This window comes from Choloepus didactylus, chromosome 6 (assembly GCF_015220235.1).
Source record: "Choloepus didactylus isolate mChoDid1 chromosome 6, mChoDid1.pri, whole genome shotgun sequence".
Classification (NCBI taxonomy): Eukaryota; Metazoa; Chordata; class Mammalia; order Pilosa; family Megalonychidae; genus Choloepus; species Choloepus didactylus.
Window position 1 is genome coordinate 136,857,991 of NC_051312.1, and position 27,854 is coordinate 136,885,844.

A 27,854-nucleotide genomic window follows, 5' to 3' on the forward strand; every position below is an offset into this window, starting at 1 on the left:
AAGTTATGGCAGCAAGATGATGGAGTAAGCAGCTCCAGGCTCCAGCTACCCACCCACCCACCCCCGCCACCCTCCCCCCCCTCCGCCCTCCCTTAAAAGCAAGCAAAAACAGAATCCAATTTTTCAGAACTTCTATTTCTCATTCTGGAGGGAGCAAAATTAAAAGACTAGTTTAATTTCTGATTGGTCAGATTTACTGAAGCAGAGATTCTCAAACCTTATCAAACATCACAATCACCGCAGGGCTTGTTAAACACTGATTACTGGGCTCAACTCAGAGTTTCTGATTCAACGGGGCTAGGTTGACTTCATAATTTTGCATTTCTAGGACGTTCCCGGGGTGGGGGTGGGGGGTGCCGGTGCTGCTCATTGGAAGACCACATTTTCAGAATCACTATCCTTGAGGCTCCCCGGTTGGTCGATGTAAAGCAGGATCGCCGCAGTTCCGTGTTTGCAAAAGCTAACCACCACAATTTAAAAAAAAGAAAAAAAAAAATACATACATGTGAAACCAAACCTCTGGAAACCTACAGCTATCCCCCTTTACCCTGTATAGGTTTACTTTACCTGTACAATGAAAAGGTTTCTGTCATTTTTATTCTCATCCTGTCACCATTTTAGTATCTAGCGAGAATCTGACCATTCGATGCTTTAGAAAAGGGCAGGTTCCAAATGTAGAAATATTAGTAATCGCCTGAGAGATATTTGAGCCTCCTTCACTGGAAGGGAAGATGCCTTTGATGTTCACTTCAAAGGAAACTTCACCTATTTCCCTCAGAGTGAGCATCCTTTTTAGAAATGTTTGCATAAAGAAGGTAAATCTGCAACGTACAAGGCTCTGAGCTGCATACATCAGAAATGCTTAAAAACCAAACAAATGAAAACAAAACCTGAAACCCAATTCCCGACCTCACTCAGTACCTGAATTCAGTTCCCGCCCTCCCTTCCCTCAGGTTGGACGAGGCGGAGGCAGGGCCGAGCGCGCGGCGCCCACGTGACCGCTGAATCCGCTAGCCGCCAAGTCGCGCGATCCGCCGTCATATCAGCTTATGCCGCCGGCCCCTGATTGGTTGGCGCGTGGGCCGCGCGGCGCGCAGGCTATGTGTACACCTAGGTAGGCCGTGCCCGTCGGGTGTGGTAGGGGACCGGCAGCGGCAGTCTGGAGACGGCAGCTAGTGGAAGGGCGGCGGATCCTCGCTAGGTAGGAACGGCAGGAAGCGCAATCATCCGGAGCGGGATGGGAGAGGGGAGGAAGAAAAGGGAACAGGGAGCAATCAGCAAATAGGGCCGAAGTCGTTTTCAGCCTGCCACAAACGTTCATTGACTGTCTCCTGGATGCCCGGCACTGGGCAGGCGCCGGGGGGTGTCCCAGTGACACTGACCCGGGGACTGCTGCGCTGACCGGCATCCTTAAAACACGCAAGGGGGACTGTGGTGGGCGAGAGCCGGGCGCGAGGGACGCTGGCAGGCCGGGGCTGGCGGGAGGAGGGGCTCTTTGCTGGATGAGAGCAGGTATTTCGGGACGGGTGCGGAAGCCCACGCGTGAAAGCAACAGACGTTATGGACGGGCTTGAAGAAAATGGCATAGTTGATGTCGGCTATTGCGGGTCTCCTATCCAAGGGAAGTCTGTTGACTGAACACACTGGTGCTTTACTTTGCGACGGATTTCCCCCTGTTCTTGGAAGGACTTATTAAAGGAACAAAAGAATTGGGTGGAAAAACAGATCGGTATCTGGGACCTCATGCCTTTTGCAGGGCCAGCCTAATTATTGCAACGAAATTAGGATGAAGGGACAAGAATCCGCAGTTCGAAAAGGCTAGAAGGGAGTGGGAAATAATCTGTTAGTTTAACATCGTAAAAAGAAAAACCATGTGTACTAGCATCCCTATGTTATAGCAGAATAAATTTGGAGATGGTAGTAGGAGAAGAAAGCATTACCTTTGTAGATATAGTTTCCAAACTGAGAAGTTTGTGGCAGCCTGGTTTTATCACTGTCGTGATTTTTTTTTAAGTAGAAATACATAATAAATACGTTGTGAAATGTAATTACCATGGGGTGGTACTCAGAATTCCCCAAATGCATGAATAATAATAGATACACGAGAGGTAATATAGTATGGTAGCTAAAAGAATGTATAGAGCATGTCATGTATATATATCTATCTCCAAGATAATATAGTGTGGTAGCTAAAAGAATAAACTCTACAGTATACAACTCAGCTTACTAGCTGTTGAACAAATTATTTAAACACTCCTGACCTCAGTTTTCGCCTCTATAAAATGGGGATTTTTAAAATGCCCACCTCGAAGGTGAGAATTAAACAAGATAATATGTAAAAAGTGTTTAAGATAATATCTGGTTCTCAATAACTGTTGGCTATTATTATGTATACTTTTTAAGTAAAGAAAAAAGAAATAGAATCAGTTAACCTAAGCTTAATAGCATTATACGGATCACTGTGTTTTGAGAAAAGGTTTCTTTTTTTCTGCAAAGTTAATGTTCAGTATGAGCTTTTATTTTAAGTGGGTGTACTTTTCTTAGGGACTATGGAGCCTCTGACTTCAGGGAGTCCATGAACCCCTTAATATTATATGCAGAATTATGTGAACTTGTAGATTTGCTGAGAATTTTAAACATCAAGGAGTCAGAGAGTTGAGAGTAGTGAAGAGGTCATTGAACTTGTTTGAAATCCATGGACTCAGCAAAAAGACTGCATGTGTTTTGATTCGAGCTCAGCATGTATTTACTCTGTGACCTTGGGCAAATTAGTTGAATTTTCTTTCTCAGTTTCTTTATCCATAAAATAAACATAATAGTACTACCTGATTCTTTGGGGTTTGTTGAGAGAGTTAAGTGAGTTATATGTAAAATTTTTACAGTACCTAGTACATAGTAAATATTAGCTATTATTACTTTTCAATGAAAAACCAAGTGGCTGTCACCTTTTTCAGCTTTAGTTTAAAGTAATTTTGACTCCCAAAACAGTGATAAGAGCTTCTATTTGGTACCTCCTTGTGTTAGATGGTAACAATTGCTTGATATACTTAGTCTCTCTGAACCTTACAACAATTCTACAACATATATTATGTCTATTTTGCGGAGGTGGGTTTGAATATAAACTTACTTCAAAATTGCAGTTTTGAGATCCTGTTATACAGATTTCAGAAGATTGTATGTGTTAAATGTCAGAAATTACAGCAATATATTCATGGATACCTAATTACTACATTTAACAAAACAAGTAATTGAGACCGAAATTCTAAAAACATTGAGAGCAGGTTTAATTTCACAGTATCTGCACAGCCTCCAGATGGACTGAGATACAGTCCTTCCTCCCTCCCAGGCACTTGTTTACTATTAGAGCTGTTAAGGGCAGGACAAATACAAATCCACACAGTTAGCATGGTCTTCAGGTAAAAGCAGAGTTAAAGAGTTTTTAAAAGTCAAGGACTGAAATCCTTTTAAGGTGTTTACTTACATCTGATTTTAAAGACCAAATAAAGATTTTTGGTTAATGGTTGATTCTTTTGGCTGCACTGTACTTTTCCGGGTACTGTATGGAATTAGGGCTGTGTGGCAGTATAAATAAGCTGTAATTAGTCCTTCAGCTCTTACCAGTCTTTAGTGGTATAGCAGTTTCCTTTTCAGTTTTTAGGTTTTTCTTAAATGTTTGTGCTTCCTGGGATTATTTAAATGCCTTCCGCTGCTACACTATCTCCTTTACCAGTCTCCATTCTTATGACTTCAACTAGGCATACTTTTGAACTTCAGTTCCATATTTGCATGTGGTCTCCTGCTTATGTCCAGGAGCCCAGATGAGCCACAGGTAACTTGATTTAACTCCCAAACTGAAGCCATGGTTCCTCACCCACCTCTTATCAGTACTCCACCCAAATCTACTAGCTCTCCCAATGTTCCCTGTTTCTTTTATAATGACACCACCGCTCATCCATCTACTCAGTCAAGCTAAAATCTCACAGTCATGCTAGAGTTCTCTCACTGTCTAATCAGTTAAATTATCTTCCATGAGTACGTTTTTCTTACAGCTACTGCTTTAAGTTAGTCAAGCTGTCGTCTTCTCTTGGTTACTCTGCCACAGGGGCAACCAAGCTAGTAACCCTGCTTCTCATCAATAGTCCATATTCCTGATAGAATGGTGTTTATGAAATGTAGGTCTGATTATACGTCTTTCCTGGTTGAAAACCTTTTGGTATCTTCCCCATTGTGTGTGAGAAAATCCATATTCCTTAGGAGGGCAACAAATCACAGTCTAACACTAAAGTCCGTTCACCAGATTCGTCACCTGGCATTTTTTCTTCTGCCTCACCCCATCACACCCCTTGGAACCTCCCAACCACCCTCTGTGAACCGTGAGTATACTATGACCCTAACATGCCTTTGCAGTCATTTCTTCTATTTGAAATTACTATGCCTAAACTTTACTTTCTAGTGATGTCCTGCAGAATCCAAGTCATATGTCATGTTCACAATGAAGACTTCTACTCTAAGCTAGGGTAGTTGTGTTGTCTTTTCTGGTTTCATAGAATTTATATATGTACCTTTTTTATAATAGCAGTTGTCACGTTGATGTCATTTGTTTCTACAGTCATCTTACCTTTAAGACTAACTTAGACTATGTATTTTAATCTTTGTAGGCTCATTACCAGGTATAGCACTTGACACAATATATTGTTATTTGAATGAATTAAAAGTGACATGGCGGGCATGTGTTAATATTTAGCATTCGGCATTAATGAATTAAATTTTTCTTTTCCTGAGAAAATGAGAAAAAAAAATGTTTACAACTCATATCACAAACAAAGGGCTAAACTCCCTAATAAATAAAGAATTTCTAGAAGTTGATTTTTAAAACGAGACTAAAAACTCAGTGGAAAAAAAAGGGAAAAGGATACAAAAAGATAATCCACAGAAAAGAAAATACAAATTAATCTGAATATATGAAATGATACTCAAACTCAGTCTAAAATATAAATATAAATCAATCTGTACTAAGTTACTCTTTCTTTCCTATCAGATTGACAAATATCCAAAGTTTGATAATACCCTCTGTTGGTGAGGTTGTAAGAAATAGGCTTTGTCTTACATTGTTCACAGTCCCGCAAAGTAGTACATCCCTTGTGGAGAAGAGTTTAGCAATATCGTCCCAAGTTTTTAATGCAATTGGTCTTTGACCTAACACTTAAACTTATAGAAAGTTACCCAATCCTGGGTTTATACATTTTGGCATTATTTATAATTACAAAACATTAAAAAATGTCTGTATATGGGTGTTTGGTTAAATAAACAACAGTGGGGTCACACAGAGGAACATAGATCCTTAGTGCCTTACCCATAGTCTAGAAAGTCCTGAAAATCAAAAGTTGTATGTTTTCATTTTTGTTTTATTTTTTTATTTAAATTTATTTTATTTATTTTTTATTTTTTTAAAGTTTGGCACCTAAACTCATTTGATGGCAAAACGTGATTTCAACTCACTAAGACACCCATTGTGTCTTGATGCACCTACCAAATATTTCTACCTCTGCTGTTTGCTGCTGCTGTTTAGCTTCTTTTGTTTTGTTTTGTTATTTGGGGGGTAATTGCAATGTAAAATGTCAAAAATTGTTAAAAATGGCCTTATAAAAAACAGAATGAATGAAAACATCTGTCATTAGTAATAGCATGGAATGTGGAGTTATTTTAGCAATTTGTGCATGGTGTGTCTGGGGGGCATCCTATCAAAGAAGACATAATGGGACTTACCACCATATATGACTTTAAAAACACAGATTGTTGAAATTTATGGTGGCAGTGATGATAACCAAAATCTAATGAAAAATAAGGATGTAAACAAATGCACTGATTGGTTTGTTGATCATGAAACAAGCTAGAACATACTATGAGGAACTGCTACTGAAGATGTGTGTTAGTGTTAAGAAGAGAGGCTTCAGAAATTTAGGAAGCTTGGTGGAAAATGTCTGGAAGTGTGGTAAAAATTATTCTGCTGATCATGAAGCTCAAGCAACTGAAAATTACCCTGACAGATTTGCTAAGGTAATACCTGGTGACAACCTGCATAATGAATAAATTTGCAGTGGTGATGAAATAGCCCCGTATCTGATATTCATTCCTGAAAAACATTAATCAGACTGCAAGAGAGTCATCAGATTTTAATATTAAGCAAAGGTTAACTATTAACAGAAGGCACTAGTGTTCTAGATACATAAGTTGGCAGTGATTAGAAAAAGCCAGCATCTAAACTGTCTAAACAGGGTTCATAATATACCTGGACATTAATATGGAGAAATCTTCAGGCTGGTTCAGTGACCATCTGTGCTTGCAGTATAAGCTCTTGATAGGCAATGTAGGCTGGACTGAAAATGTTTCCTATTCCTAGACAATTCTTCCATGCATTCTCTTCCTTGACTTCTTGTGAAAAATAATGTTTTTAGCATTTACTTTCCCCCCAGTGTGATTAGAATAAATACAACCTTTTGTCCAAGGAGTGTCTGGGAAAAACCAGTATTTATACTGTCTGCAACAGTTAACAGAAGCCTAGGTGTCAGAATTTCCTGTAAGAGTTCAGTCATAAAGATCCTGTTTTCAGAAATTGCTAATGCTTGAAATGAAGGTTGGTAATCAGAATTAATTAATGCTTATCAAAATTTTAGCTGCCAATGAGGTTTGAAAATGAACCTGATAAAGATTTTGAAGAATTTCATGTCACTCATGAGAAGATGATACCTAACCTCATTAATTATACCACAGGTTAGCAGCCAAAAGCATAAATAAGTTAGGGAGAGCTAACATTGATGAAATGCTGACCATGAGGCTTCTGTTACACATTTCTTGATTGATGGGGTGTTACAGCCCAAGGGGGCTTTTGCTGCTGAAAGGCCAAAGAAGACGCCAGGCACGTTCTGAGGCATGAAATTTTATTACAGGGAATGGAAGTCAGTCCGTTTGCTCTGAAGTCAAGAGCTGCTCTGAATGGCGGCTGGTCCAGCTCTCAAATGTGCAAGTACTCTGCCCTTTGTGGGTGCTGATCAAGCCAGTTATAGGGGCATGAGACAGACTTTCCAATGGGTATGAGAGCATACGTGCTGGAATGGGGGTCTTTTGACATAGGGAAGGATTGATTGTAGTCAACAGGGAAGAGGGGAGGATTATAGGTTATCTTGTAGATAATATCATCTCAGGGAGCTGAGGAAGGAGGTAAGCTATAGATTACATTTAGTGCAGGAGGCCTGATTTTACAAGGAGAATAGGTCAAACCTCAACTAACTTAGGTCTCGCAAGCTGCTGTTTGCGTAGTTTTCAAGGCCCTTAGGGAAGGCCCTAGGCCCCAGGGCTCCCACAGTCCACCCCCATGCAGCTGTTTGCATTGACCATAGGACAGACATTGCTTCCATGATCCAACAATACATTAATCAGCTGAGTGCAAGTAAACCAGTACATATGGCCAGTAATCCTATTAATAAGTGGTGCCACAGCCAAGTTAAAGAATTAAACCATTTGGACAAAGGATCATCAGATAAATGTTCAATATTTTGTATATGATCTTGCATGTGATTAAGAGCTTGTGTTATCAGGTATCTGTACACAACATTGAATATTAATTAAAGCACAGGTACCCCGTTGGGCAGTGGTTAAAATATCCAGAGCCATTCTATTTTGTAAGACTACTTTCCTAACTTTATAGTTTCATCATTATACAATGATTCAGCTTGTCTTGACTCATTGAATGCTTGCACAGTGTGGTTAGCTAAAGCAGCTACGTGTTTTTCAGTTACTGTGGCGGTGCCACCTGGGGCTAAAATAGCTAAAGGATAAAACCACCAGGCAGTCCACTCTATTCTTTTTTTTTTTAATTTAATTTAATTTTATTTTGAAATAAATTCAAAGTTATAGCAACAGTTGCAAAAACAATACAAACCCCATACACAGAACTCCAGCATACCCTGACCCCCTTCCCCTGATACCCCAATCCACCAACTTAACGTGCTGTCACACCGCTATTTCTTTCCCTCCCTATCTATCATCCATCATCTATTGCTCTGTCTTCTGAACATATGAGAGCTAGCTGCACATCCTTGAACAAACACTGTAATTCGCATGTACAATTCCCATGAACAAGAACATTCTTTTATGCAATCCCATTAAACACAGCTAAGAAGTACAAGAGATTCAACATTGATACAAAGCTTACATTCTATATTTCCTTTTTTTTTTTTTTCTTATGTCTCAGCTGTCTCCTTTGAGCCTCCTGTCCTCCGTCCTCAGATCCCATCCAGGGTCATCATCCTTGGCATTCAATTGTCATCTATTTAGACTGTCTTTTTTCCCCTCAATTGTGGAAACATTTATACAGCCTAAATCTTCCCATTCTACCCCCTCCCTAGCATTCCATTAGTGGGATTAATCACATTTAGAATGTTGTAATGCTATCTCTTTCCCACCATCCCTTACTAGAAATTTCCCTTCACCTCAAACAGCAACCCTACACTCATTTCTTAACTCCCCATTGCCCCTTCCCCCATTTCTCATAACCCATACTCTACTTTTCATCTCTATGGTCATGTTCTCTGATAATTTCTTTGTGTTTACTGTGGGGCTTAAAATTAACCTCTTAAATCCATAACAATCTTGTTTTTCTTTGATGCCAACTTAACTTCAATAGGACACATAAACTATGTTCCTATACTCCTCCATTCCCCCACCTTTATATAGTTGTCTAAAATTATATATTTTACGTTGAGTTCAAAACCACTGATTTGTCATTAGAGTTTGTGTATTTTATATCACAGAGGAAGTAAATAGTGGAGTTACAATTCAAAAATTATTGACTTCTATTTGTATTCCATTGTGGTTGGAGAATGTGCTTTGAGTATATTCAATTCTTTTTTTAATTTATTGAGGCTTGTTTTATGTCCCAGCTTATGGTCCCTTCTGGAGAAAGATCCGTGATCACTAGAGAAAAATGAGTGTCCTGGTGATTTGGGATGCAAGGTTCGATATATGTCTGTTAAAATTCTCTGTATCTCTTTCTCCTTTCTTTGTTTCTCTGTTGGTAGGGCTGCCTTTAGTATCTGAAGTAGGGCAGGTCTTTTATTGGCAAACTCTCTCAGCATTTGTTTGTCTGTGAAAAATTGAAGCTCTCCCTCAAATTTGAAGGAGAGTGTTGCTAGATAAAGTATTCTTGGTTGGAAATTTTTCTCTCTCAGAATTTTAAATACGTCATGCCACTGCCTTCTCGCCTCCGTGGTGGCTGCTGAGTAGTCACAAGTTAGTCTTATGTTGTTTCCTTTGTATGTGGTGAATTGCTTTTCTCTTGCTGCTTTCAGAACTTGCTCCTTCTCTTCAGTATTTGACAGTCTGATCAGAATATGTCTCGGAGTGAGTTTATTTGGATTTATTCTATTTGGAGTTCGCTGGGCATTTATGCTTTGTGTATTTATATTGTGTGGAAGGTCTGGGAAGTTTTCCCCAACAATTTCTTTGAATACTCTTTCTAGACCTTCACCCTTCTCTGAGATCCCTGAGATCCATTTCGATTTTTTTTATTTTTTTCTCCATTCTTTCTTTTGTTCTTTCTTTTTCTGTTCTGTGGTCCTCAAGGAGGCTGAGTTGTTGTCCAACTCCCTCTAATCTTGTATTATGAGTATCCAGAGTCTTTTAAATTTGGCCAGCAGTTTCTTTTATTTCCATAAGATCCTCTATTTTTTTATTTACTCTTGCAATGTCTTCTTTATGCTCTTCTAGGGTCTTCTTTATGTCCCTTTTATCCTGTGCCATGGTCTTCTTCATGTCCTTTATATCCTTTGCCATGTTTTCATTCCTCGATTGTAGATCTTTGATTAATTGTGCCAAGTACTGTGTCTCTTCTGATATTTTGATTTGGGTCTTTGGGATTGAGTTCTCCATATCGTCTGGTTTTAACATATGCATTAAGATTTTCTGTTGTTTTTGGCATCTTGGCATTTTCTTTGCTTGATAGGGTTCTTTCACGTTGTAAAAAAAAATACCAATCTAATTTTTCAGAAATACGAGTTGGTGGCATACACTTTCTCTAACTAACCAGCAGATGGCGTCTGCGAGTCACCTATACCACTCAAGTCAGTTCTCCTCAACTTTGTCCTTGTGGTGTGTGGGGAAATGATTCTTGTGGGGTTCAGTTGGTGAACTCAGTTTGGGTTTGTTGTTGGAGCTGTCCACCCTGAACGTGGTGCGTGTGTCTGGGTGGTCAGGGAGGCAGGGCAGCTTTAATAGTCAGACCTCCCAGGTGTTCCTGGAGATTCAAGGCTGTTGCAAGAGTCTAAGCCTTCATTTCAGTTTTGCCCCAGATTTTCTCTGTTGCTGACCCACAAACCACCGGCATTGACGTAGCATCCCTGGGTGTTCCGAGTGGGCCCCCTTTCTCGGCTGTGATCTTCCAGGACCTCTGCTGAGGGAAGGCTGTGCTATGTCACAAGTGTGCGCCATCCCTCAAGAGAAGCCCCAGGCCAACGGGCCGTGCAGGGGCACTCTCAGCCTGATGCAAAGATGGCTGAATGGGGCGTCTCAACCCCCCCCCCCCCCCTTTCGCACAGTTCCTCCTTCCCAGCTCCGGGACAACTGGCATGGCTCTGGGCTGTGGGCACAGTCCCAGGCAGAAGTGTCTCCAGCCCGCCGGGGAGCCAGCTGCAAGCAGCGGGGTTTCTTTCTCCTTTTGGCTCTCCCTTCTGCTCCCCTGGCCCTGAGGGAATCTGCAGCAGGCTATCCTCCATGCCAGACACCGAGAGGTTGGCTCGGCCCGCCCCTGCCATGCTTCACTGTGCGGTTCCCACCATCTCAACTGCAGCTGCTCCTGGGTTTTTCCCTTTTTTTTTTTTTAAAAGAACCAGTCCGTCTCCAAACGCCATCCCTCAGCTTCCCCACACCGTGTTGCAGCCATGGGTCTTTCAGCTGGCTTACTCACTTGTTTCAGGATGCAGACTCCTGGTTTCAACAAGTGCATGTGGTTGTAGCAGACCTTGTCCAGCTGGTGCATCACTGAACCCGGTATTCTGGGTCACCTTCTGGTTTTTATCTAGTATTTTTCATGGAAGTGTTTTTTTCCCTGTCTCACCTAGCTGCCATCTTAGGTTCTCCCACTTTATTCTATATCTAGTTTTTACCATTTCCCAATAGCTGAGTATATGTGGTAAAGTGTCATAATGAGTAACAGGCACATAGGGTTGCCAAGTGCATTGTCCAGTCCAGTTATAGGACAGATACAACCAGCTGTTGTGCCTGCAAGTCCAGAGCCATCCTTTAGGGGATGGATAAGCTCCATGGCTAGTGTTAACATTTTGCCACTGAAGATAGCTATCCGTTTGTAGGCAGATGGTCATGCTGCAGAATTCAAGGGACAGCCATCCCATTTCTCTATTTCCTTCAGTACACTCCCTGCAAACTGGAGCCACTTTATCAATGGTTACAGTCTCAGCAGTGAGCTATCCTAAACCATCATGTACTGAATACCCAAATATAGGCTGGGACTTATTAATTTGCTCCGGACCAGGGAATATGTGTAAGAATAAGATTGAGTCTCAGAAGAAAAAATATTTGGTGATGCAGAGAAAGGGAAGAAGTCTTTCCACACTTGTTGTCAGTGAGTGCATTGCGACGTTAGCATGGCGTCCCAAACGGTCTGGTTGGCAGGAGCAATGTGCAGATGTTACTGCACATGCCCACTGTAGAAATGTGTTTCCTACAGTGCTGTGGGTGAAAAGAAAGATGTTTATGGGGTACAATAAGAGACACATCTTGGTGGTGTAACCATATACAAACTCCATTACAATCAGTGGATAATGATGGGGCCTCATGAGGGGGCTTTAAATACCATATCTTTTCCCCTTGGGGTTGTGAAGGACCCCCAGGGTTTGCATCCATGGTTAGCCTAGGCATAATGCATCCATAATGTCATACATTTAGTACCTTGAGGTATAGGGGGCCCTGGGTTAACAATGTATAGAACCTTTGGCATTTTTTGAATAAATTGTGGTCTAATATTTAGGTTTTGGGCGATCCCAACCCCCCATGGGCTTAGGACACCCAGCCATCAAGGCTGCATTGGCCAGGACCGGGGCCATTTGACCTTATTTTCCCCAATTTCTAGTGCTTGTGGTACAGGTAAGAGTAAATTGTTATTGTTACCTCACTACGGTTGTAAGGTTGCTGGTCCCTTTACCTGAACTCAGAAAGCTTGCATAGGCCCAGTGGTTACCGTCTCGACAGGAGCAGGGACAATCAACCCTGCCATGTGGTGGGGTTGTAGGGCGGGTGGAATGTCCAGAGGACATCACGCTCAGCAGCCAAGGCTTGACTTTACCTGCCTGGTAAGTGGGGTCCCTCTATTACTGTTCACATACGTGAGGATCTTGAAGAAGGCACTCAATTTTTCTAGGCTATGTATTGTAGCCTGTTGGTTGGCCTTGCCCACTGGGAAGGCCAGAGCAGTCCTGTAGCCATATCTCCAGTGGTGAAGGCATATTTTGCCCCTTTGGACAGAGGAAGGGGGCCAATATAGTCTATTTGCCACCAGGTGACAGGGATGTGGTCTTGGCCAATGTGCCCAAATTGGTGAGCAAGCATTCTTGACCATCACAGCAAGCAGGAGGGGCAAACATCCACTACTTCTTTTAATTGGTGTCTGGTGAGGGGTAGTTGGAACTGCTGTACCAGCCTCCACAGGGTCTGATATCCTTGGTGCCCTGTTTTTTGATGTAGCCACTCAGCAGCTTCATGCGTTGTTGGTGCTAGGCTGCAGATTTTTGCCAGGGCATCGGTTTCTATGTTACCTAGTAATGAATTGGTGTTATGGGCAGAGACATGAAAAACGGTTACCTTGTGTTTGTGGCAGGCAGTCCAGATGTCTTCCCACATTTCTTTTCCCCCGAGGGGGCTGTTCTTGCTTCCAGGTGGCCATCTATATGGTTAAGCTTCGGTACATGACCCAGGTGTCTGTATGAACAGTCAGTGTCCCCTGGTTCGTGGACAATGACATCCATACAGCTCAGCTCAGCCAGCTGGCTGCTTTGCAAAGTTCCAATCTCCTACCAAATGGTGTCAGTACTGTGCTGGACAGCCATAGCCATCCAGGTAGCAGGTTGCCCATGTGTCAATCCAGCAGTTATACCATAAACTTCCTTGTCTGTCAACAGAGGGCATGGGAGGAGCTACCTTGTGAGGATCGACAGGAAGCAGGGCATGCTGCTCTTCTAAGTAGGAGACCAGTCCTAAAATTTCATACATTTCTGCACTCAAAGGGTTGTTGTTAAACATGCTGTATTGTAGGAAGTAGGCTTTCCATTTTGTCAGCATGCTCAGCTGAGCACTACCCAAATGGGGCTTGTTTATAGTGTCACATATCCACCCCTGTTTGGGTGTGGCCATTCATAAGCTCACTGGGCATCTCTGAGTTAGTCCTTCTACTTGTAATAGAGCATTATAAGCTGCGCACAGTTGCTTTTCCAAAGGGTATATCTGAATTCTGTACCCTTCCGTAGTTGGGACCAGAATCCAATAGGTAGATGTTTAGCCTGTTGCCTTTGCCATAAACCACACCCAAAGCCAATATCAGCACTATTGTGCTCTTAGACCTTTCAAACACAGCCTGTTGGGGGACATCCCCTTCCCGTGTTTTTCTCTTTTGGACTAACAAGTACAAAGGTTTCAGAATTTGCAGGGATATAAAGAATCTCCAGTAGCCTAACAGACCAAGGAAAGCCATTAATTGCTTGGGGGTGCATGGGGTAGGATAATTTTGCACTTTATCAATAACAGCAGAAGGAATAGTTTTAGTTTTAGCATGGCCCCTGAGGACAGCTTTGACTACTCAACACCTGAGCGAAACTCACCTATGGCAGTTTGCAAGGTAATATTCTGTAAAATGTCAATTCCTAGTATATACTCCAGAATAGGGGATATATACACTGTGTAAGTTTGAGGGGGCAGTTGGCCAATTTGCATTAGTACCCGCCTCTGTGTTGCTTTAATTCCTTGGCCCCCATACCCAGCAGTGGTTAATGTGGGGACTTCAGTTCGTGGTCTTTTCCATGTATTAGAGTACATTCAGCTCCGGTGTCCACTAGAGCCAAAACTCTATGCTCGTTGGTTAGAGACCAGGAAATAGTTCTATATGTGGCTTCCAAACCCGGTTGTCCCCATGAATTTCTCTCACTTGGGAGTCTTGGCCCCACCCCTAATCTAGGGGAAAGGGAGCCTCCCAGACCTCTTCAGCTGGAGGAGTAGAAGGCTTCTTATGAGGCATGGGCTGGGGATCACACGTTTTGTAGCTAGAGATAGTAGCTTCTTCCAGAGTTCTAACGTCTGGCTTAGTAAACCTTTGCTCCTTAGGTAACCTACTCTATAGCTTAACTAACACTGCATTTGGCTGCTCATCTGTTTCCTGTTTTTGTCCCGGTGGCCACCAAGTCTGCCCACATTTGTCTATGCAACTCCCGGTTTGGGCCATCATGCCCTTGGGAACACGACCAGTAGCTCTAACTCTGCCTTTGTTTTGCCTCAGGCTGTCTGCTTCTCCTAGTTGAGCAATTACCTGGGTTGCTTCAGACAAAGGTTTTCCTGTTAACAGATTGAGAGTTGGCATTAATGTTCCGTACCATTGGTTAGGAGCAGTATGCAGAATTGTCCCATACAGCCCCGTGGTGAAGGGTACATCATCTGGCCCGATGGCACCTGGCACATATATTGAGTGTGTATCAAGTGCTTCATTCCCAGCCCCCTTAGTACATCTTGGAGCTCACCTATAGTGCTCCACTGAGGGGGTGGGTGGGGTAAGTCCCTTCATTAGGCCAGACTTCTTTACATTGACATATAAGCCAATCAAGTAGTGAACCTGTTTCTGTGCTAGGGGCTAGTGCATACATGCACTGGCATAGAGAGGGGTGAGTGATGAGTAAGCATAGTTTACTTATCTCATGCCCAGAGAGCAAGGTGTCATCAGCACCATTGTCCCACAGCCACAGCAGCCAATTTGCTAAGGGTTCCCTAGGTTTTTGTGTGTATTGATTCCCAATATCTCTCCATTCAGCTGCAGAAAAGTCCTGCATTGTAATGAACACCTTTTGCTCAGTAGGTGCAGCAGGGACTGCCTTAGCAGCACCCTCTTTCTCTCTACCTGCCTCATTAGGGAATATGACATGCTCTGATTTGACTTTGCATTGGACCAGAGGTCAAACAAGCTTACAGTCCTCCACTCTAATGGGGGTCGTCCTTGTCTGAGGAAACATCCACCAGATCCCATATTTTGGCATCCCAATCAGGGGAGGTTAAAATGCGCCTGACTTGGACCTTATGCAGTTTCCGCCCTTTCTCTCTAGCATAGCGACAGGCTAAAGTTTCTAGGTTTCTATCTACTCACTTTAATCTTTCATTCAAAGCATCCTTTAATTCTGATTGGAGGCTCTCATATCTCTCTCTAACTTTAATTCCTCTTCCAAATGGCACACTTCCGCTTTAGCTGTTAAAGCCTCCTCCATGGCTGCGCTCACAGCCTCTAACAATGGCCAGCCTATTGCGGGGGCAGTCTAATGATGCTTTTTCTCTTTCTGAAGTCTCAGTAATCCTGCGGCCTGCTGCAGGATGGCTATTAATCTGGCTGGGGAAATGCATGCGCCTCTATACTCTTGTCAGTGGGCCCCATTCATCTAGGACGGTAGCCAGCCCTCCCCACATGGACTTTGCAGGCCACCTCGGTGTCCCACCCTGGGTCTTCCCCTTTCCCTTCCCCAAATTCATGTTGTCAGTGCCTGGGATTTCTTTAGTCTCCAGGCTGGCAGCTCACCAATTTTCACAGCCCAAGGGGGCTTTTGCTGCCAAGAGGCCAAAGACACCAGGCACATCCAGTGGAAGTCAGTCAGTTTGCTCTGAAGTCAGGAGCTGCTCTGAACGGTGGCTGGTCCAGAGCTCAAATGTGAAAGTACTCCACTCTTTGGGGTGGGGGGCTGATCAAGCCGGTTATAGGGGCTTGAGACAAAGCTTTCCAATGGGTAAGAGAGCATAGGTGCAGAAATGGGGGTCTTGTGACATAGGGGTGGATCGATTGTAGTCAACAGGGAAGAGGGGAGGATTATAAGTTGTAGATAATAGTATCTCAGGGAGTTTCAGGGAGGAGGTAAGCTATAGATTACATTTAGCGCAGGAAGCCTGATTTTACAAGGACAGTAGGTCAAACCTTAACTGACCTAGGTCACGCAAGCTGCTGTGTGCAGTCTTCAAGGCCCTTAGGGAAGGCCCTGGGCCTGGGTTTCCCGCCTGGGGAAATTGCCAAAAGATTATTAAATGCACATAAGTATTAAGAAAGTAACGACAACATTAATGATGACCACAAAACAAAACAAAACAAAAATTCTAAGATACGTGTCCTTTTAGTAGAGAGATGCTGCTGAAACTTGTAGCTACAGGGGCAAACCATTTGCCTGCGTACCTAGTGCCCTGGGTTCTACTGCTTACCGTGTATCGTGTCTTACCATGTCAGATATGATAGAAAAGAACGTTAAACATTAAAATGGAATTAGATCTAGACTATGCCACATATCAGCTTGAAGACCACTGGGGGTGTTGGGGTACTTAACCTTCCTGGGCCTTGGTTTTTCTAAATGAGCTTCAGTGTCACCATATAATATGAAGATGATATTTAAGATCGCTTCTGGCTCAAGGAGATTGCATTTAGGGGGTTCGCAAAGCAGCAGATATGTAGTACATATGGCTTTTCTTAAATCAGGAACTTCAGATATCTCTTTTCTAAAAAAAAATTTTAGCTTAAAGAAATGTAAACATGGTTAAGTAATTGTTGCACATGTTTACCTTTTAGGTGCTAAGATGGATCTTGTACTCAATGCTGCAGATTATTATTTTTTTACACCCTATGTATATCCAGCTACATGGGCAGAGGATGAAACTTTGCGACAAACTATTAGTCTCCTGATTATAACAAATCTTGGTGCTTATATCCTTTATTTCTTCTTTGCAACACTGAGCTATTATTTTGTCTTTGATCATTTATTGATGAAACATCCACAATTTTTAAAGGTAAGTGATTTTCTTTATTTTCTGACTCCCATTACAGTAAAATAACGGTGCTATATTTGTGAGATTTTCAGATTAAACTGGTTGTATATAGCCATTAAATAATATTTTTAAAACCACCCCCAGATAGGTTAGATATTTTTGGTGGGGTTAATCCCCTTTCTCCTTCCCTTTAAATAAATAAATGAATCCAACTTTTTTTTTTTTTTTTAATCTATAAGCCTGGTATCTTGCTGAGTACTTAGATAGGAATTTCTTTGTTAATAATGCTGAATAAATGAATGCACACATTTATATAATTATCTTAATATATGGCTTTCTGAAACTGAAATATGTTTTTACTATGTATATTTTTCTTTGCTAGATAGGGAATTCAAATTAGGTAATTTTAAAGTTGTTTACAATCATTTTCCTCTTTCAGTTATTTGTATTTGTCATTTACTGTTGGGACTGAAAAAAATAAGAGGATTGGGTTTGGGATAGAAGTTATTAATGAAAGAAATGACTATTCCTGAAATATAAACTGAGAATGCAGATTTGGTGGGAAGGAGGAAAAAATTCAGTTTAAAATGTTTGTTGCATTTATCTGGTACAAAAAGAATGTACCCTTCTCACATAATAAAATCATAATGGTCAAATAGTTTGGATGTAAGCCCCCCCCCCTTAGATAAAAGATTTTATCAATCTAATCCAAACATTTTTGACATAGATTATGACTGAGAAGTCAATTTTTCTGATTTTAACTATTAGAAATTTGATTTTCAGAATCAAGTTTATCGAGAGATTAAGCATACTGTCCAAGCATTGCCATGGATGAGTATTCCCACAGTTGCATTGTTCCTGTTAGAGGTGAAAGGTTACAGTAAATTATATGAAGACATAGGAGAGTTTCCATTTGGTAAGTAAACAATTTGAGTCTCTGGAAGAGGGTGGTCTGAGCACATATTGGTTTCGTTAAAGAATTAAATCTTCTTTTTTCTTCTTTTTAAGTAGTTATAAATTGTCTGAGTGTTTTTTTAAACCTTTTATTTTGCAATAACTTCAAACTTATAAGAGAGTTGCAAAAATAATACAAAACTCATACAGAGAATGCTAATATACTCACACCCCAGATAAACAGATCCACTAACTTTTAATATTTTGCCACATTTGTGATATCATATCCATCTATCCATCCGTCCGTCTATCCATCCACCCACCCCAACTATATGGCTATCTATCTGTCTTTCTCTTTTCTAAACATGTATACATGATGTATACATCATGCTCCTTGAACACTTAATACTTCGATGTACATTTCCTGAGGACAAAGATACTCACTTATGTAACCACCTTTATGCACTTATCAAGTTCAAGTGATTTAACATTGATATAAAGCTTGTAGTTAATATTTCAGTATATGTTCCAGTAATGTCTTTTGGGCTTTTTCTCCTCCATAATTAGTTCCAGTCTAGGCTCAGGTATTGCATTTAATTATCATTGTCTCTATTATCTGTCTCTCTTTTTTTAATTGTGGAAACATATATACAACATAAACTTTCCTTTCTTAACCACTTCCAAGCACATCATTCAGTGGGATTAATCACATTGACAATGTTGCACTACCCTCACCACCATCCATTACCAGAATGTTTCTGTCACCCCAAATGGAAACCGTATACCCATTATGCATTAACTCCCAATTTCCCCTCTAAGCTGCGCCCCCCCCCCCCAACTCTGGTAACCTGTATTCTACTTTGTGTCTTTATGAATATGCATATTGTAGCGATTTCATATGGGTGAAATCATACAATATTTTTCCTTTTGTGTCTGGCTTATTTCACTTAACATGATGTCTTCAGGGTTCATCCATGTTTTACAATGCATCAGAACTTCGTCCCTTTTCATGACTGAATAATATTCCATTGTGTATATATACCACAATGCGTTTATCCATTCATCTGTTGATGGATAGTTGGGTTGCTGCCACATTTTGGCTATTGTGACTAATGTTGCTATGAACATTGGGATACAAATATCTGTTTGAGGCCCTATTTTCAATTCTTTTGGGTATACCTAGAAGTGGGATTGTTGGGTCATTAATGGTAGTTCTGTATTTAACTTTTTTTGAGGAACTGCCAAAATTTTCCAGAGTGACTGTACCATTTTACATTCCCACCACCAGTGTATGAGGATTCCTATTTTTCTACATCCTTGCCAGCACTTATTATTTTCCATTTTCTAAAATAATAGCCATTCCAGTGGGTGTACAGTGGTTTCAATTTGCATTTCCCTAATGGCTAATGGTGTTGAGCATCTTTTCATGTGTTTTTTGACCATCTGTTTATCTTCTTTGGAGAATTGTCTATTCATTTCTTTTGTCCATTTTTTAATTGAGTTGTCTTTTTGTTGTTTAGTTGTAGAATTTCTGTATATATTCTGGATGGTAAACCCTTAAAGGATATGTTGCTTCCAAATATTTTCTCCCATTGAGTAGATTATCTTTTTACTTTCATGATGAAATCCTTTGATGCACAAAAGTTTTAAATTTTGATGAAGTCCCATTTATCTTTTTTTTTTTCTTTTCTTGTTCATGCTTCTGATGTAAAATCTAAAAACCGTTGCCTAACACGAAGTCTTCAAGATGCTTCCCTATGTGTTTTCTAGGAGTTTTATAGTTTTGGTTCTTATATGTAGAACCAAATATAAGTTGATCCATTTTTGAGTTGGTTTTTGTATATGATGTGAGGTAGTGTTCTACCTTCATTCTTTCATGTATTGATATCCAGTTTTCCCAGCACCATTTGTTGAAGAGACTGTTCTTTCCCCATTTGGTACCCTTGTCAAAAATCCATTGGCCATAGATGGTGGGTTTAATTCTGAGCTCTCAGTTTAATTCCATTGGTCTATAAGTCTGTCCTTGTGCCAGTACCACACCATTTTGACTACTATAGATTTTCTAATAAGATTTAAAATGAGTTCTCCAACTTTGGTCTTTTTACAAGATGGTTTTGTCAATCCCTTTTAATGTTATACTCTTTTGGATTTATGTCTTGCCACATATGTGCATTTCTTTAGTGTTGTCTGTCACTTTTAAAGTTTTGTTGTAGATTAGATTGTTCATGGAGGAAGAGTGAAATGATCAAAGATAGGCCCTTGCATTTGTTTCCTTTTCTTTCATTTTTTCATTGTGGAATATAACATATAAACATAGAAGTGATAACTTTCAAAGTGTGATTTAACAAGTAGGTAGAGAGCAAATTTCAAAGAATGTTGTGGGTTACAATTCTACAGTTTCAGTTCCTTATTATGAAATATAACATATATACAGAAAGGTGATAACTTTCAACGTACAAGTTAACGAGCAGCTACAGAGCAGATTTCGAAGAATGTTATGGGTTACATTTCCACCGTTTCAGTTCTTTCCTTCTAGCTATTCCAATACACTAAGAACTAAGAAAAAAATTATACAAAGATTCAGTATTCATAATCCTTTGCCAAATTCTCTTATCTGTTGCTACCCCTTCCTCTAGTTTAATCACTTTCCTGATCTTTGGGGGTGTCTAGGCAGTGACCACCTTAACTTGTTCATGTTGAAAAGAGGTGTTGACATTATGGGAAAGGAAGATGCATCTGGTTGATGTTCTTGAAGAGCTGTTGCCTCTGGCTTTTGGGACTTATCTAGCAAAGGAATACTCTGGAAGATTTACATTTCTGAAAAATAAAATTAGTAAGTGAAACTTTTATAGAGTCTCAGATAGGGACCTGGATATTCTTTAGGGTTTTTGGAACTGCTGTTGACTTGGGCTTATCATACTGTGACCATTTGGGATATCAGCTGAATCTTGCATAGGAGTAACCTCCAGGACAGCCTCTCAACTTTATTTGAAATCTCTTAGCCACTAAAACCTTATTTTATTGCTTTTCTTTTCTCCCTTTTGGTCAGAAAGTCATTCTCAATCCCTCGATGCCAGGGCCAAGCTCTTTCCTGGGATCTACGTCCCACGTTGCCAGGGAGATCACTCACCTAGGGGTCATGTCCACGTCAGTGGTGGTGGTGGTGGTGATGAATTTATTTGCAGGGTTGGGCTTAGAGGGAGAAAGGCCATATCTGAGCAACAAAAGAGGTTCTCTGGAGGTGTCTCCTAGGCATAATTATAGGTGGGCTTAGCCTCCCCTTTACAGCTGTAAAGTTTCAATCGGTGTCCCACATTTTCTTTACTTGGTTGTACAATCCTCATCACTCTCCATTTAAAACAATTCTCATGTCCCAAAATACCCTAAAGCTCTTATCAGCCCTTAATTATTTGTCCCTAATATTTGTGTGGTACTAGCAAGGCATTCCTATTATAGTCCCTAGTATGCAATAAGTAGTTTTTCCCATATACTACTCTGTTCTTAACTCTTTGTACCAGTGTCATACATTAAAAGTGTATCAGGCAAGCACCTATTTATATTTGTAGTGCTGATCTGTGGGATTCAATCATGTATGCCTTCATAATCCCATTAACTAACAATCATCACTCCTATCCATTCCCATACCTTTAAATTCACCCTCATTAACATATCTGAACATATTAGGTTATCATTCCCCCTTCACTAGCTTCTGCCTATCTCTAGCTCCTCTATATTCTACATAATAAGACTCTGATTTTACACTGTTCAGGGAGTTCATAATAGTGGTAACGTACAATATCTTTCCTTTTGTGTCTGACTTATTTCACTCAGCATTGTATCATCAAGGTTCATCCATGTTGCCATGTGTTTCAGGACCCTGTTCCTTCTTACTGCTGCATACAATTCCATCATATGTATATACCACATTTTGTTTGTTCACTCGTCTGTTGAAGGACACTGGGATTGTTTTTTTCTCTTGGCAATTGTGAACAATGCCACTGTAAACTTCAGTGTGCAAATGTTTGTTTGTGTCACTTCTTTCAGATCTTCTGGGTATATACCAAGAAGTGGAATTTCCAGATTGTAGGGTAACTTGATATCTAATTTTCTGTGGAACCGCCAAACTGTCTTCTACAGTGGCTGTACCATTATACATTCCCACCAGCAATGAATAAGAGTTCCAGTTTCTCCCCAACCTCTCCAGCATTTGTTGTTTCCTGTTTGGTTAGTGGCAGCCATTCTTAATGATGTGAGATGTGGTTTTGATATGCATTTCCCTAATAGCTAGCAAAGATGAACATTGTAGGATTTCTTTATATATGCAAGGTATCAGTCTCTTATCAGATATATGGTTTCCAAATATTTTCTCCTATTGACTTAGCTGCCTCGTCTCCTTTTTGGCAAAGTCTTTTGAGGCTCAGAAGCTTTTGATTTTGAGGAGTTCCCATTTATCTATTTTTTCTTTCATTGCTTGTGCTTTGGCTATAAGGTCTAAGAAGCTACCTCCTATTACTGGGTCTTGAAGATGTTTCCCTATACTATTTTCTGAGTATTCTATGGTGCTGTCTCTTATATTGAGGTGTTTGATCTACTTTGAGTTAATGTTTGTATAGGGTGTGAGATGTAGGGGTCCTCTCATTTTTTTGGATGTGGATTTCCGTTCTCCCAGCCCCATTTGTTGAAGAGACTGTTCTGTCCCAGTTCAGTGGACTTGGGGGCCTTTTTACATATATGTAAGCTTTTTTTTTTATAATTATAGTTTTATTATAGTATAGGATACAAATAAGAAGAAGCCAAAAGAAAGAGACACGTAGAGTGAGGTTTGGGAGGGTCTCCAACGTAAGCTTCCACGTCGTCTCCCACATGGAGTCAAACTGAGTTGCCTTCCTCACACAGTGATGGACCTTCTCAGTTGTGGAAGCTCCTACGTGGCCATATTTTTTCATGTAAATAAATAATGACACTTTGTATTATACTATATTATTTCCTAGCCGTTATTTATTTAAGTGATCCCTTATTGTTAGACCTTTAGATTGTTTCTTTTTTCTATATTATAAACAGTCCTGCTGTCACAACTTTTGTGAAGTTTTGAAATTATTTCTTCAGGATACATTTCTAGTATCTAGTATATAAAAAATAATAATAGTAGTTAACATTTATTGAGTGCTTACTATGTGTCAGCTCTTGACATGTAGTAAACCATGTAATGCTCAAAACAGTTCTACAAGATAGGTACTGTATATTATGCTCATTGTATAGGTGAGGAAATGAGGTGCACAGAGAGTTTAATTTGGCTAGGTCGCTCAGCAAATCAGCATGGATCTGGGACTTGAACCCAGGTTTGCTGGCACCAACACCCCTTCTTTCTAGTAAGAGGTTAGTTATTTAGAGGAGAGAACAAAAATTACACCTTGAAGTGATAAGTTGGCTGGGCCTTGATGAACGGGTAGGAATATATAAAAAATAAAGGGAGACATAGAAGCATTATTCACAGTAGCCAAAAGGTGAAAGCCACCCAAGTGTGCATCAGCCTATGAATAGATAAACAAGATGTGGTATATCCATACAATGGAATATTATTCAGCTGTAAAAAGGAATGAAGTTCTGATCCATGCTACAACATGGATGAACCTTGAAAACATCATGTTGAGTGAAATAAGCTACATAAAAAGGGCAGATGTTTTAGAGTTTCATTTTTATGAAATAACTTAGAATATGCAAATTCATAGAGACACAAAGTAGAATGCAGGTTACCAGCGGAGTGAGGAGGGGAATGGGGAGTTAATGCTTAATGGATGCAGAGTTTCTGTTTGTGGTGATGGGAAAGTTTTGGTAATGAATGGTGGTGAGGGTAGTGTGACATTGTGAATGTAATTAATACCACTGGATTATATACTTGAGAATGGTTAAAGTGGGGAATTTTATGTTGTGTGTGTGTGTGTGTGTATACATATATAACCACAGTTTTTAAAAAGAGAAAACTAATTAATAGTGATAATTAAAAATTAAGAGAGGGAGGGCATTCTAGCTAAGTATAATGGTATGATTAAAGGTAGGGAGATAAGACTTTCAAGACAGGTTGGGAGAAGATTGAGTAATCTGCCTAGTTAGGGAAAAATAGGAAGGATTAGGATGGAAAGATCAGAAAACATTGGGTTATAGAGTAAATGCTAGGCTTAAGGTATTTAGTGGAAAATAAAATTCTAGGCAAGCAGATTATTTCTTAGGGAGAGTAATATAAAGGAAATAATTCAATAGCATTATTCTCAGAGATTTGAAAAATATAGATGCCTTAGAAGGTTCATTTTTCTTTCTTATAAATATTTTCAGTTTAAGTTAACAAATATTGTAAGTGGGACATTACAAGCTCTTACGAGAGGGAAATGAGGAAATACTTTAGAGCAGATTCCAGGAAGTTAAGGGAGATTAATTTATAATGTATTGAAGTACCCAAAAATGTTTATAATATTTGAGTCTGGAATCACATTTTGCATTTAGATGGACATACGTAAGGTGAACTCTGATCCTGAAAGCTAAATCTTGATTATGCTCTTTTCTGCTTTCTCTTCTAGGTTGGTTTCGACTTGTTGTTAGTGTAATATCCTTCCTCTTTTTCACTGACATGATGATCTATTGGATTCACAGAGGCCTTCATCATAGGCTTTTATATAAGGTAGAGTCATTTGTAGGGGAAATAGAAAAAATATTACCCATATTAGCAGTGTATGATTATAAATTCTGTGTATAGTCATGTATGTCTAAGGATTTCCTCTAACTATATTAAATACCTAAGCATCTGTATAATGACAGGTACCAGATACCTTTTATTCATATTCTTCTTTTTGGATCTGGAGGGGCTGTGTTAAAATTCTGTTTTGGGTAAAGAAGGGGGGCATTTTATAAAGTGGTTTTGCTAATTTCAAAGGGGTTATTCTGTTAGGCAGTTTTGGCAAACATGTTTATGAAAAGTTAAGTTGAATGTTGCACTGGGTAAAGTTTGTGGTGCTAATGGTGTCCTTTTCTTCTGTAGCGCATACATAAACCTCATCATGTTTGGAAGATTCCCACTCCGTTTGCAAGTCATGCTTTTCACCCTGCAGACGGTTTCCTTCAGAGTCTACCTTATCATATATACCCTTTTATCTTTCCTTTACATAAGGTAGTTTATTTAGGTTTATATGTTTTGGTCAATTTCTGGTCAATTTCCATTCATGATGGTGATTTCCGTGTCCCTCAAATCTTAAAACCATTTATTAATGGTTCAGCTCATCATACAGACCACCACATGTTCTTTGATTGTAACTATGGACAGTATTTCACACTGTGGGATAGAATTGGAGGCTCGTTCAAAAATCCTTCTTCTTTTGAAGGGACGGGACCGCTTAGCTATGTGAAGAAGGTAATAGAAGGAAAATGCTGCAGTAATGCAGGAAATGGTTGTAAAAATGAAAAATTATTCAATGGAGAGCTTTCAAAGAATGAGTAGATTATTACCCAGTTAATCTTAAATATTTTTAATAAGGCAAAATAATCTACATACAGTCAAGAGACATAGCAAATAAATGGTATCATTTGAAAATTGGCATTGTGGGTACCACTGAGGAATGAGCCTAATGGTAGATGAAGGGAAGAAGCTGTGGGCCCCAAGATTTTAACCTCATGCCTAAAATACCAGGTATCGACAACTTATGTTTTTCCAGCACACAAATCTGTAGTTCATATAGGTTCAACAACAGTTTTTAAAAAGACAGAATAAATAATTGAGGGGACTAGGTTATGTGCTTTTGCCTTAATCCACCCACATTCATTAAGAGAAGTTCGTTGTGCTTAATAATACCATGACTAAGCACCGTTAATGGAGAAATACTAATATAAAGTGGTTCCTTGTTTCAGAAATGGCTAAGTCTCCAGTATTACGATGGTAATAATGTCCAAATGAAAACATCAATGTGAAAAAAAAAATCCGATTTATTAGTGGCTATATAAATGACCTAATTAATAGCAAGTGTAATTAGATTACCATCTTCCTATGCATAGGAAGCTCATTCTCTGGAGGACGTTGTCAAATATCACATTTTACTGATATATAAATAAATCGGAATCTTTAAAAAAATCACTTCTACCATGATTTAATCCAGATACAGGATTATTTAACTAAAGATTTTGATTATTATTTAGAAACCATTATTTAATGACTCTAAAAATATATGAATCTGAATATATTTGAAAGGGAAATTTGATACCTGAGTAATATATTTGACGCTACTGATGTTTTAAGTTAAATCAATGCACTGCACTTTTGATATGTTTCAAAATTACGAACCTGTAATTTTCTGTAAAAGAAAATAATTGCCAGATATTTAGACCAGTCGATGAGGATTAGTTTTGAAGTCTTATTCTCCCTCTTGTCCACCTCTTTTCCCTACTTCATCTGCAAATGATTTAGCAGATACTTGCATAAAGAAATGTGTGTTGTAACATAAATATATTGGGGAAAAAACATGGTTTGCAAAGCCATTCTATAAGCTATTTATGTGAAATCAATAAAAGTTGATTATGACTATTATTAAACTGTATCAGTTAAATATGGTGAAGCACAAAGAATTTTTTGTATAAATTTTGCGTCAATCTGAAACCATAGAAACTATGTGGATTGTCAAGACTGCTTTAGAATGGCCCTGGATGCTCAGTGTCAAGGGGAAAAAGAGAGAAGGGGCTATCTAATTATTTTTATATTTCATGTGCTTATTAGATTTAAGTGTTTTGGAAAGAGGTGAGTCATAAAATGTGGTGCTTGGGATTCAGAAAAGAATGTTTTTTTCTCATTGAGTTACTGTTATAATGTCATCTTACTTAAATGTATCAATTTACCAATATACCATTTGGTATTTTGTAACTGGTGAATGCAGCTGAATGCTTTTCACTTATCCCTTCCTGTCCCCCCACCCCCCACCCAGTACTCCCATTTGCCTAAGAAAAAAGAAGGAAATTAAAGAGAAGGAAACTTTTTCTAAAAATAATAACAGCTGATATTTATTGAGCTTTTGCTATTGGTGAGGCGCTGTTACAAGACCTTCACGTGAAGAAACTGGGACTCAGAGAAGTTAAGTAACTGTTCCAAGATTTTTTCTCTCGTAAAATCCAATGTGGATGTTTTTGGTCAGTGGGCAGCTTTCCACACAGCCATTCTGAGTCCCAGCCTCCTCCCCTCTTGTGCCTCCATCTTTCCCACAGTCTGTTGAGGTTTCTTTGTTTAAGGAGGAAATAGAGAAAGAGGGCAAAGTTTGAGCCTGAGAAATTTTAATGGACCACACCTAGAATTTCTGCCCATATTCCTTTGGACAAAATTCAGTCATTTGGCCCACCTGACTGTAAGAGATGTAGGAAATCTGTGTGCCTGGAACAAAAGGGAAACCAGTTTCTTAAAGAGCTAGCCAATTTGCCATATCCATATAATGTATTCCCTCCTTTTTGAGGGTCCTAAGGAAATAAAGGCATTGAAGAGGTGACTGAGCTCAGAAGTATTTCAAGTTACCCATGCACTGGCTATCTTGGTGTCTTTAATTCCATAACCCCAATTATGAGTGTTAAAGTGTCCTCCAGCTTCTTAGTAACGTGTAGCTTATAGAGAGGAAGGGATATGATTTATGGGGAGTGAGAGGTTCCCTCAAAGGCGGTAGAAAATATCAAACCCTTTAGTCTCTGCCCTCCCACTCTTCTTTTCAAATTCTGGTCTATTAAGTAGTATAGTCCTAATCTTTCTACATCACCACATTCTCCTATTCTGTATTAGAGGAAGTCAGAGGATATTCATGGAAGTGAGAATTTACATTCCTTGGTTATCAAGTGAAAAAGAGTTTTTTGTTGGCTTTGAAACCTTTTATAGGGTAGCACAGAGGGAA

At 39.8% G+C, this 27,854-nt stretch overlaps 1 protein-coding gene across 1 annotated transcript; it reads left to right on the forward strand.

Moving 5' to 3' along the window:
• The first annotated feature begins 1,080 nt into the window (after positions 1–1,080).
• Positions 1,081–26,518, forward strand: SC5D (sterol-C5-desaturase). The gene is made up of 5 exons (XM_037841756.1): positions 1,081–1,201; positions 16,862–17,079; positions 17,842–17,974; positions 24,525–24,625; positions 24,983–26,518. The coding sequence occupies exons 2-5, from the start codon at positions 16,870–16,872 to the stop codon at positions 25,436–25,438; spliced, it is 900 nt and encodes a 299-aa protein (XP_037697684.1). The 5' UTR covers positions 1,081–1,201; positions 16,862–16,869; the 3' UTR covers positions 25,439–26,518.
• Positions 26,519–27,854: the final 1,336 nt, after the last annotated feature.